Consider the following 12,247-nt stretch of genomic DNA (forward strand, 5'->3'; position numbering starts at 1 on the left):
GAAGGCAAGGGAAGGCTGGAGGCGATGTGAGCCCAGCCTGCCGCCGCTGCGACCTGAAGTAAGATGAACGGCTTAAAGGCAGGGCGGCAGGAAGGAGAGAATCAGAGCCCATGGATGGGAGGGGAGAATCGCTGGACTTAGATGGAATGGGAGGGGAGGGGAGAATCGCTGGACATGAATGTGATGGGATGAGAGGGGAGAATCTCAGGACACAGATGGGAGGGCAGGGCAGAAGAGAATCACTGGACATGGAGGGGATGGGAAGTGAGGGGAGAATCGTGGGACACGGATGGGAGGGCAGGGCAGAGGAGAATCGCTGGACATGGAGGGGAGGCCAGAATTGCGGGACATGGAGGGGAAGGCAGGGCAGAGGAGAATCGCTGGCCATGGAGGCCAGAATCGCGGGACATGAATGGGAGGGTAGGGCAGAGGAGAATCGCTGGCCATGGAGGGGAGGCCAGAATCGCGGGACACGGAGGGGAGGGCAGGGCAGAAGAGAATCGCTGGACATGGATGGGATGGGAGGGAAGGGAAGAATCGCTGGACATGGAGGGGAGGGCAGGGGAGAGAGGAGAAATCATTTAGACGAGAGCCTTCCTAGAGCCTGTTTCATTTTTCATTAAACGGGCTTTGTTGTTTGTTTTATAATAGATATCAATTATTCCTTGTACTTTTAGGCTTTTACACAATGCATTATACTTTTTATGTTTTTAATTTTTTTAATTGTCTGTGAAAGTTTTTTATGATTTGCCACTGCAGCATCATTAATGCCACCGCTAATTCTTTAAATTTATGCTAGATACATGTGCAGCATTTTTACGAGATTTAGTGCCAACACCAGTTCAATCCAGCGTTAGTTGTAGAAAGCTGTTTTCATTGTTTATCATTACATTTTCATTCACATTGAATGAATGTATTTCTATATAAATAATTCTCACCTCCAACGTTCAGTGAAGCACTGAATCTACTGTTCCTAGGGTAGGCTGGCAGGACCACTCACCCTCCTATTCTGTCACCACCACTCACCCTCACTCAGTAGACATGCCCTCAGCCACGCCCCTTCTGGACATAATTCGCAACCCCAACGTTCTAATGAGGCAACATTTTTCAACTCCAACTTCCATCATGGTGTAGATCGCAAAAGAACCATGACTGTCTGCCCCCCCTCGCGTACAACGTCATGATGTCGAGGGCGGAGCCACGGAGGAGCAAGATAGATTACTTAAACTAAAATAGTGGGTGCCTTAGATAAACGTAAAGAAAGTGAACTCTATACTTCCACATTTCTTTGTTTGCCCATAAGCGAAGGGTCCGACTCTGTCTTCGATTCTTTATGCAGTGACAAGTTTCTGTGATGCTCTGGATAGTTTTCGCATCTCTGGTTTAACAGCTAATGTCTACCTATACAGCGTCGGAAACAGGCGTTACCTGGAAGAAAGAGAACCTGCAGCACCCACCACCAGCCCCCGAAGGGACTTCCGACCACAAAAGCAACAGCAGCAGCACCGTCCTCTCTAAAGCCATCCACACTAAAACTTCTCGCGCCTGGTTCTTCTGCAGAGTAGAAACATATGAAAGACCTGTCCACTTTCTATTCACAATATCAGACCAATCGGCACCGCAGAAAGAAGGGGTTCATCCGCTTCTCTCCACCCACAGAAAGTTGTGCAACCAATTAAGTTAGCAGGGTTAGGAAAGGAGGGGTGTACCTCTGGCTCAAGGAGTTTAGATTGAGAACCTCCTTGCACTCGCCCGGCCCGCCCACTTTCCTTAACCCTCCACTTCTCTCCCGAGCATGTCTGCAGTCTCCCATTGGACAGAAAAAAAGGTAAGAGGCAGGGCGTGTTCCCAAGTAGGAGGAGCTGTTTACGTTTTGTAACTTGGCAGTAAGGTGAGGAAGGGTTGACGTTTCTGGGGTGATCCCATCAACGGCGCAGTTGCCCTCTGAGCTATAGTGGTACCAAGGAGGTTAGACTGAGAAGAGGAGACGGCATGCAGGAACCAGAGCCAAGGAGGTTTGATAAAATAGGAGATGAAGTGGGAGTTCAAAATGGCCACTGATTAGAACAGACGTGTTACAGAGCTCCTGCAATTTTACCTTTTTGTAGGTGGATTTCACCGCTGTTGATTCCTCATAATGCCCGAGAAGGGGGAAAGCCGCAGCCTCTCAGCAGCTTATTACCCCAACTCGCGGCGGCCCGATGGATACATTTTTGCAGCGGCTCCAGGACACTAGTAAGCCGGTGAGCGGCTCGCTGTTGTTCCCCGCGGCGGTTGAAGGCACGCAGGGGAACCTAGAGCTTGAATATACTTTAAGCCCCGACGACCGAGCACCTCCCCCTCCTCCAGTGCTGCGAGGTCTCAGCTCCCCAGGTATGGCATCTTCAACTTCGAACCCGGAAAGGGAGGTAGAAGGAGGTAGACGAGAGGCGAATGAAGATCAAGGGGGAGCAGGGTCAATTACACTGGCTGTAACATCGATGGAGGAGAAAAATATCTCAAGTTTGGCTGCAATTTCCTCACAACAAACGGAGGTAGGAGCCTTCTCATTTGCGGTCTTACAAAATAAACCTCCCAAAGTAACGTTAGACTGTTTATGGACATTAATAGTAGATTTGGGCAAGGCACTTATTCCTCAGATACAACAAGTTAAACAAGATGTTGTCTGTGTAGAAGATAAGGTAAAACAATTAAATGTACAAGTGGAAAAACAAGTTAGATATTCAACAATTACAAGAAGTTCAAAGTGTAATGCTTAAAGACTTGACTAACCTAAGAAGGAAAAATGAGATTTTGGAAAATTTCTCTAGAAGCAATAACTTGAGATTTATACATTTTCCCTATGTAATTACTATGGCTCCGAGAGAGATGTTAAAATTGTACTTCAAGGAAATTTTCCAGATTATGGAGGAGAATATACTTCCATTTGCACAAGTCTTCTACCTTCCACCCAGAAATCAACAAACAAGAAAATCAACCCCTTGATGTAACAGCACTGTTAGAATCTTCAGATACAGAACAAGCAATACCAGCCACATTGGTGGCTACGGTTGCTTTGTCGCCCGATAAAGCTTGGATATTAAAATTGTTTTACAAAAATCGAGATAAACTTTTCAAGGGATTAAAAATTAATGTGTACCCTGATGTGTCGAGGGAAACACAAGTGCGCCATAAAAGATTTCGTCAGAAAAAAACAAGAAACGATTCAATTGGGAGCATCTTTTTTTCTTAAATTTCCGTGCAAATGTTTAGTTAACTACCAATCTGAAAAATTTGTGTTTTATGAGCCTTCCCAACTTGAGCTATTTATTACATCTAAAGGACAGCTGGAACAAGTTCTCCAACTAGTAATATTGCTTGATAGTGAAATATAGAGTCCAGTACATGTCCGTTTAATCTTTTTCTAATTTTTTTTTGCCTTAATTAGTCTTCAACAGTTTTGAAATTTTGAACTCCCATAATGTGGACTTTTGTTGGTATGAGATATATATTTGTAAATGGTAAAATTATTATTTCTTTATTGTAATTCTCTCAACTGATTTTCTCAAAACAACTTTATACTTGCAATGTAATTGAAATTTAATAAATAAATAAATAAATAAAAAGGAGATGAAGTGACCTCAACTCGTTGAAACCAATTAAGTTTATTTCTATTTCCATTCCCTGCACAGCCGTCATCTTCGTGCACTCAAAACAAAGCAAACAAACCTACATTGACGTTGCCGTTCTTTATTATTGCTAGCATTTTAAATTAATCTCACTTATATTTTCAAAACATGCCAGCTTCTGCAGGCAGCATACGGATGTACACAGAGGAAGTATAATATCGGAATAACTTTTCATAGTTAGAGTAGTAATCTAATATAATAATTTGCTATGTGAACGTTCTAAAGTGTCTCACTGGGATCGTAACCCCCTGCTGATTTCACTGGCCAGCAGTAGAACCCTGCTTTACTGACGTCAGCAGGGGGTTACAATCCCAGTGAGAGACGCACGTGAAGAACAGCAGGAGCGGCAGAGACGTCCCTACGTGCACGTCGCCAACACCCCCCCCCCTGCTACCCTCCCCTCCCCCCCCTCTTACCGGGGTCCCACCGGCAGCAGTGAAGAGCCTCACGAGTCTGCTGCCTTCCCTTCTCTTCGCTCTCAGCTCTGACTCTGGTCCCACCCTTGCGGAAACAGGAAATGAGGGCGGGATCAGAGTCAGAACTGAGAGCGAAGAGAAGGGAAGGCAGCAGACTCGCAAGGCTCTTCACTGCTGCCGCCGGGACCCCAGTAAGAGGGGGGGGGGGGGAGGGTAGCAGAGGGGGGTTGGCGATTTTGGAGGGGGGCGACGTGCATGTAGGGGGATGGGCGGGGCCAGTGTCGGGGAAGGGAGGACCGCGGGTGGAGGCGGCATCGCAAGGACGTGTCTGTGAGACAGAGAGGGGACTGGAACTCGGGGGAGGGACAGAGGGAAAGAGAGAGAGGGAGGGCCTGGAAATCGGAAGGGAAGAAAGGGAGCCGTGGGACTTGAGGAGACAGAGGGAGGGAGGGATAACCTTGCTAGCGCCCGTTTCATTTCATGCCAAAACGGGCCTTTTTTACTAGTATTTTAATACTTTCAACTTCTAATTGTTGCAGTGTTGTCTGTTGTGGACTTGATAGGTTAGTGTATGAGACTTCTGATCTGTACTGCATTCTTATCTCACTGGATGCTTTCTGAATCATCTTTTTAGTCTTTAATTAAATTTAAAAACTAATCCCGTCAGTGTTTACAATAAGTGGCTGCCTTTTAACATGCTGGGCTTTGGATTCACTTGCCATGCAATTTTGTCACATAGTATATTGTCACAACTCATTAAATACTTATCACATCTTGGCACATTGGTTTTCATTAAATTACATTCCCATCTCTCTTTATACATTCACTCTGGGAACATTTTATACATCTCCAAAAGACTTGCTTTGATTTGATATTCATGACATTATAGGGCTAAGGAAAAATATGTTTTTAATTAGAACCTCTGATATGTGTGCACACAGAAGGTGGCAAATTAGATAATTTAGGCCTTTTCTACAAAGCTGCGCTAGCAATTCCTGCACGGTAAATGAGAGGAAGCCCATTCAATTCCTATGGGCTTCCTCCCCATGTGCTGCACGGCTTTGTAAAAAAAAAAAAAGCCCTTAAAGTCCATTTCAAAGTTTGATTTGATGTAGTACTCACATAGCTTATAATTGCCATAGTACTGAATTTATATTTTGGTTTAACCATACTCCATTGCTGTTTTAGGATAATAAAACCATTAGGTATTGCATTAGACCACTTCATAGCCTTGTTGGAACATTGTCAAACTTGTATTTGGATACAGCTTACCATTTCTTGTCAATAATTACACTGTTGGTTTCAATTGATGTCTTCTGCTTATCTGTGACTTTTTATAATAATCATAATTATTATTTTTATATATGTTGGTTTTCCATTTGTCTATAAATATATTTTGATTGTGATGTATAATTTGATTATCCATATACTACATACTGTAATTTGTGGATATTTGTAGAACTATTGGGTGCTATAATCAATTTATTGCAATTAATTTATTATTCTTTGTCTTAAATATGTCCTTTTTTTATTCAGATAAGGGTTTTTTTGTGTGTCTGTGTTCAGATTTTAATAGTTCTTAAATTGTATTGTTTTTAATTTTTGGTTCTCCTTTAAATTTCTGGACTCCTGATGCAGATTCAAAGGCCAAAACACTGCCCATGTCAAGTCCTTCATAACTACTGAACAACATTATTTTAAGAAAGCTCTTTTAAAACATAGTGCTCGCTCATTGCATCACTTTGTTGTTACAGTTGTCTCACTTGTTAGGTGTTTCTTGTATGTTTTGTGGAGGTTCATTTTTCCTTCAGTTTGTGTGGTAGGTAATTAAGAGCCACACAATCATTATTTTGCAGAGAGCATTGGGGAATTTTTTCATGAACGTTGCTTTGTGTCATCTTGGTATTTACGGACTCTTTTCATGTGTTCTTCTCTTTTTTCAGAAATTGGTGCTCTAGATAATTTACCCTCATTGGTTTCATCAGAAGAAATAAGTCAGTCCTGAAAGAAGACAAATGTTCCTTCTGTGTGAATTAGGAACTGATTGTATAAAGAGTTTCCCTTGAACTGAAGTCAGACAATAAATGCTCTTTTACTAATCTAACATGAAGCTCCGGTTGGAGAATATCTTTCTTTTATTGCTGGAATTTTAACTTGTAATATTTTGCTTTCATAAAGAATTTATGTCAAAAATGCTGAAATGAAGTTAAAATAGCAGTAGTCGTGTGGTTATTTTATGTTGGTATTTGCATTCAAGGCACCAAATCACTGCTCTGTTATGTTCCTGTTTAAGTAAATTGTGTCATTTAACCTGAATTATGTGATTAAGAGTAGGAAAACCAGTGTTGGCCAATGAGCATTGGGACAAAACAAACAATATAGGTCCACAAATAAAAAAGCACAGCAAAGTCTCAGCAAGTAAATAAGTTCACAAAGAGCATTTTCTAATGGTACTCTAAAGTTAATGGAATGTTATATCTAAAAGAGTTCCAGGAACCAGCAATTTATTACCAATAGTTCTTCCTCTAGTTCCTGTTTTTCCTCCTCATGTCCTGGTCACATATCAGTGAAAAGGCACGGAGCAGAATTTGAAAGCTCATATGAATCAAACCAGGGTTACAATTTAAACACTTTAGCCAAGGCCTCTAAAATGTTGCCCATCAGTTCATTTCACATAGACTACCTTTTTAACGACCTAACCCAGTGGTTCCCAAACCTGGTCCCGGAAGCACCCCAGCCAGTCAGGCTTTTAGGATACCCACAATGAATATTCACAAGAGAGATTTGCATGTACCACCTCCACTGCATGCAAATCTCTCTCATGAATATTAATTGATTACCTAACCCGAGCTCCCCTTGTTTCAATCTAGTCACTACTAATTATTGCATAAACTTCTATCTGGTGACCACGTTTTAATTTTACTGCATTTTATTTTTCTTACAAATAACATTTGTAAGAAAAATAAAATGCAGTAAAATTAAAACATGGTCACCAGATAGAAGTGTACGAATATTCATTGTGGATAGAATGTTGGGTATTATTAGGAAAGATATGGAAAACAGGTGTGAGGATGTTATAATGCTATTATATCGCTCCATGGTGCGACCACACCTTGAGTATTGTGTTCAATTCTGGTCGCCGCATCTCAAGAAAGATATAGTGGAATTGGAAAAGGTGCAGCGAAGGGTGACTAAAATGATAGCGGGGATGGGACGACTTCCCTATGAAGAAAGACTAAGGAGGCTAGGGCTTTTCAGCTTGAAGAAGAGACGGCTGAGGGGAGACATGATAGAGGTATATAAATAATGAGTGGAGTGGAACAGGTGGATGTGAAGCATCTGTTCACGCTTTCCAAAAATACTAGGACTAGGGGGCATGTGATGAAACTACAGTGTAGTAAATTTAAAACAAATCGGATAAATGTTTTCTTCACCCAACGCGTAATTAAACTCTGGAATTCGTTGCCGCAGAACGTGGTGAAGGCGGTTAGCTTGGCAGAGTTTAAAAGGGGGTTAGACGGTTTCTTGAAGGACAAGACCATAAACCGCTACTAAATGGACTTGGGGAAAAATCCACAATTCCGGGAATAACATGTATAGAATGTACGTTTGGGAAGCTTGCCAGGTGCCCTTGGCCTGGATTGGCCGCTGTCGTGGACAGGATGCTGGGCTCGATGGACCCTTGGTCTTTTCCCAGTGTGGCATTACTTATGTACTTATGTACTTATGATATCCTGAAAACCTGACTGGCTGGGATGCCTCCAGGACCAGGTTTGGGAACCACTGACCTAACCACTTGAACTGAACTTGAAGTACAAGACTCTGCAATGCTGCAACAATTTCAAGAAGCCACTCCGTAACATGAACGAAGATAAAGTATTTTCCATACGTAACATGCTGGGTTTTGGATTACTGATTATTTCTATGATCTGCCACAGAAAAACAGTAATGCCAAAGACAGCAGGGCCTAAGAGAGGTCCACTATCTCTAAAAAGGGCTGGTTCTGGAACAAAGTAACTTCTGATCCCAAATTCATAGCCCCCAATATAAAATGCCCCTTGGCACATATTTGGGGTCTCCCCGGCAGCTAGCAGGGGGAAAGATATGATCTCCAGTCACTCCTCCTCTCCCCCCTCCATTAGCCAGTAGGGATACGAGTAGTAGTATTTAATTCCAGAACCGGTCCCTTGAAGAGGCTCCTTGAGAGCATCAAGCTACATAAGGTGTTGCTCTACATGCATTTGCCTGGTTTTAAGCTCACTACTACTTAACACGCATTGCACTAAAAGACTGTACAATAAGGTCAAATGATACCCAATTTTGTCCTTTAACTTGTGTTATTTGGCAAAAAATGCATGCTATTCCCTTAACACAGATTAGTAATATCTCCTCTGAAAGTGTAACCAAACCTTTGCAACTGCCATTTTCTTATTTTGAATCTGTAAAAAAAAAAAAAACTGCAAGCATATTTTCTGCATATTTTAGTACACAATTACTATTTAACTGTGTATCATGTAGAGGTGTAGTTCATTGTCCAGTGCCTACTTTTGGTGTTTTATGGGACAGGTTAAAACTACATGGGATGGATAAACTCCAACTCTGAGATTCTACTAAGAACGGGGGACACTCAATGAAATTACATGGAAATACATTTAAAACAAATAGGAGGAATATTTTTTAAACTCACACAATAATTAAGTCTAGAACTCGCTGTTGCTAGATGTGGTAACAGCAGCTAGTGTATCTGGGCTTAAAAAATGGGCTGGTTTCTTTGTATAACTTTTAGGATTAACAGGTAAAAACCGAACGGATCCTGTTACCCCAGTGGGTAATATATTTAAAAAATGTTTTGACAAGTTCAGTCCATAGTCTGTTATTGAGATGGACATGGAGAAGCCACTGCTTGTTCCTGGGATCAGTAGCATGAATCTTACTACTATTTGGGTTTCTGTCAGGTATTTGTGCCCTGGATTGGCCACTGTTGGAAGCAGTATACTGGGCTAGATGGACCATTGGTCTGACAGTATGGCTATTATGTTCTTGAATGGTCTGTTCTCAAGTGGTCAAAGAACAGCAGGGTACCAATTTTGTGAACTGTAAATTTCATTTCTGTATCACAAGAACCACTGCTTGTTTCAAACTGTTTAGATGACTGTTGTAGCTGGGTACCCCTTCCAGGACCCAGCCGGGCTTGACCCTGCTTAGCTTCCTTCACCCTGTTGCCTTGCTCCACACCACCTTGGCCTGTTCTGGGAACTCAGCGCCAGACCTCCTGAGAGCTTGCAGGACTTCCTCCTCTCTCTATTGTTTCCACAGAGGCTCAATCAAGGCAAAATGTTTATAGAAAAAAAAAAACACCTTTATTTTCTTGCTTCCATTCAGCATAGACACAAAAGGAAAACACCTTACTCCCAGGTTGTTAAGGTTTGCTGCCAAAGTCTCATTCAGGGTTTAAACAGTCCATATAACTTCACTTTAGCCAAAATTACTTCTTTTAGGGAACAGTACATTATCAGAAAGAAAACACAATAGCTTGGTAGGTTGCAGGCCCAGACCTTTCCAGCATGAAACAGTTTACAGTCTTTCTTACAGCACAGCTACACAGCTTTGGTCCCACCTGGTTCAGATTGGGGTTTCAATTGTGCCCAGCCCTCTTTCTCTCCCAGGGGCTGCACCTGTTTCCTCTTTAGTAGAGATCTCCCCCAGCGCCTCAGTCTCTCTCCTCTGGTCTTCCACCAGTCTCTCCAAGGCACAGCTAGCCACCCTCTTACCACAGCTTTTCGGGTTTGAGCCAGAGCTCCATTCCCCATCTGTTCCCTCTCTAGTCCTTCAGTAACCTCCATTTTATCCTCCTCTTCAACTTCTCCCGCCCCCAACCTCTCCAGCTGGCCCTCATCACCTTCCTCAGAGACCATTTCCCAATCTTCTATCTCCTCCCCTAACTCTTGCACAGCCGGGTGGGGAAGAGAGGGATTCTGGGACTGGTAGTTCCTCCTCTTCTTCCTTAACCCAGCCAACCTCTCTGCCTCCGGTAGCGCAGCTTTCTGATTGTGGGTGATGTGCACATGAAGTCTGCCCCGTTGGGGTTCCCCAGCTGCCTGCACCCCCCTTCTGCATGCCTTCCCGGATCCCCTTTCACCTACCCTCTCACATACCCCCATCCTCAACTGATTGCTAGGGACTTCTATTTCTTCACTAGCAATCCGTGACAGGACATCGGCATTGGTTAAAAGCCTACCTGCCCGGTGCTCCACTCGGAAGCGGTAGGGCTGCAGGGCCAGGTACCACCGGGTAAGCCTGGCATTACTGTTCTCCATATGCCCCAACCATTTGAGAGGAGCGTGGTCAGTCTCAACGTAAATGCTTGGCCATCCAAAATAGAAGTGACAGGCCTGTACGGCCCACTTGATAGCCAAACATTCCCTCTCAATGGTGGAATACCTCATCTCATGCAGTAACAACTTGCGACTCAGGTACAGGAGGGGATGTTCTTGTCCCTCATGAAGCTGGGATAACACTGCCCCCAACCCCACCCCAGAGGCATCTACCTGGAGTACGAAGGTTTTATCAAAGTCCACTGCCCTTAGTACTGGTTCCTGACACAATATCAACTTATCAAAGGCCTCTTGACTTTCCCCATCCCACTGAAGCGTGTTCGGGCTCTTGCTTTTCAACTTATCTGTTAGAGGGGCTGCTATTGAAGCGAAATGGGGAATAAACCTCCGATAGTAACCCACTATGCCCAAAAACCGCCTTAACCCTTTGGACGAGGAAACTCCCTAATGCTCGCCACTTTGTCACATAAGGGAGTGATCTGTCCGTCCCCCACCATGAAACTCAAATATTTCACGTGCCGCTGACCGAAATGGCATTTCTGGGGGTTTAAGGTTAACCCTGCCCGTCGGAACGTCTCCAGTACCCCCCTGAGTCGTACTACATGGGTGGCCCAGTCCTCACCATGGATGACCACATCGTCCAAGTAGGCTGCCACATACTCCTGATGTGGACGTAATATCCTATCCATCAACCGTTGGCAGGATGCCACCGCAGAGTGCAACCCGAACGGCATTCTTTTAAACTGATAAAGTCCCACCGGGGTAGCAAAAGCAGTTTTCGGCCGTGCTCCCTCCGTCAGGGGTATCTGCCAATAGCCCTTGGTCAAGTCCAGGGTAGACAGGTACCTGGCGGTTCCCAGCCGATCTAGTAATTCCTCAATGCGGGGCATGGGGTAGGCATCAGGGGTGGACAGGGCATTGACTTGGCGGAAGTCAATGCAGAACCGCCAGGTACCATCAGCTTTTGGTACAAGCACCACTGGGCTTGACCAGGGACTGAAGGACTCCTCGATTACTCCAAAGGATACCATCTCCTTAACCTGCCGGACCACCTCCTGCCGCTTGGGGGGGGGGGGAGAGATGATAGGGCCGCTGCCTCACTACCTTCTCTGGTTCAGATATATCATGGGTTATGAGAGTAGTCTCCCCGGGACGAGCGGTCAACTCATCCCGAAACTCCTCTAAAAGTTCCTGCAGATCCTTCTGCTGGGGTTCACTAAGGCCTGGATCTATCTGGGGTTCACACTTCTGTGAGAACTCTGTAATCTGGGGCCGTAATCCTGTATCCCCTGACTCCATAACCCCTTTCTCTCTCGCCAGGGCTTCAGAACATTCACATGATACGTTTGTATCCGGCCTTGCTCATGCCTCACTGCATAGGTGGTGGGACCCAACTGTTTCTCTATTGTAACTGGCCCTTTCCACTGGCTCGTGAATTTATGCGGGGGGGGGGGGGGGGTCAGATATCAATACCAGCACTTTTTCCCCCACCTGAAATGTCCGATTGGCACTCCTCCTATCATAATAGTTCTTTTGGGTGACCTGGCTTCTGGCTAGCTCCTGCTGCGCCCCCTCCTGCACCCTCCTCAAGCGCTCCTTTAGATCAACCAAATACCTACTAACTTCCTTATCCTGCTCCTCGGGTGGCACCCACTGCTCTTTTAAAATATCCAGCACTCCCCTGGGTACTCTCCCATACATCATCTCAAACGGAGAGACCTTTAGGGAGGCTTGTACACTTGCATGACACACATACAATACAAAGGGAAGTAACAAATCCCACTGTTCATGATGGATACCGAGGCCCCTTCTTAACAGCATCTTCAAG

At 44.3% G+C, this 12,247-nt stretch overlaps 1 protein-coding gene across 3 annotated transcripts in view; it reads left to right on the top strand.

Moving 5' to 3' along the window:
- GAL (galanin and GMAP prepropeptide) overlaps nt 1-6,697 on the top strand; it is a 137,557-nt gene extending 130,860 nt beyond the window's left edge. For 2 of the 3 annotated variants that reach the window (XM_030199526.1, XM_030199528.1), the window contains exon 6: nt 6,028-6,697. In XM_030199526.1, coding sequence (XP_030055386.1) covers nt 6,028-6,089 — 62 coding nt within the window. In that variant the 3' untranslated portion in view covers nt 6,090-6,697. The remainder of the gene's footprint in view (nt 1-6,027) is intronic. The other variant, XM_030199527.1, reaches the window with a different exon arrangement.
- Nucleotides 6,698-12,247: the final 5,550 nt, after the last annotated feature.

This window comes from Microcaecilia unicolor, chromosome 4, assembly GCF_901765095.1.
Source record: "Microcaecilia unicolor chromosome 4, aMicUni1.1, whole genome shotgun sequence".
In the NCBI taxonomy this organism is placed as follows: Eukaryota; Metazoa; Chordata; class Amphibia; order Gymnophiona; family Siphonopidae; genus Microcaecilia; species Microcaecilia unicolor.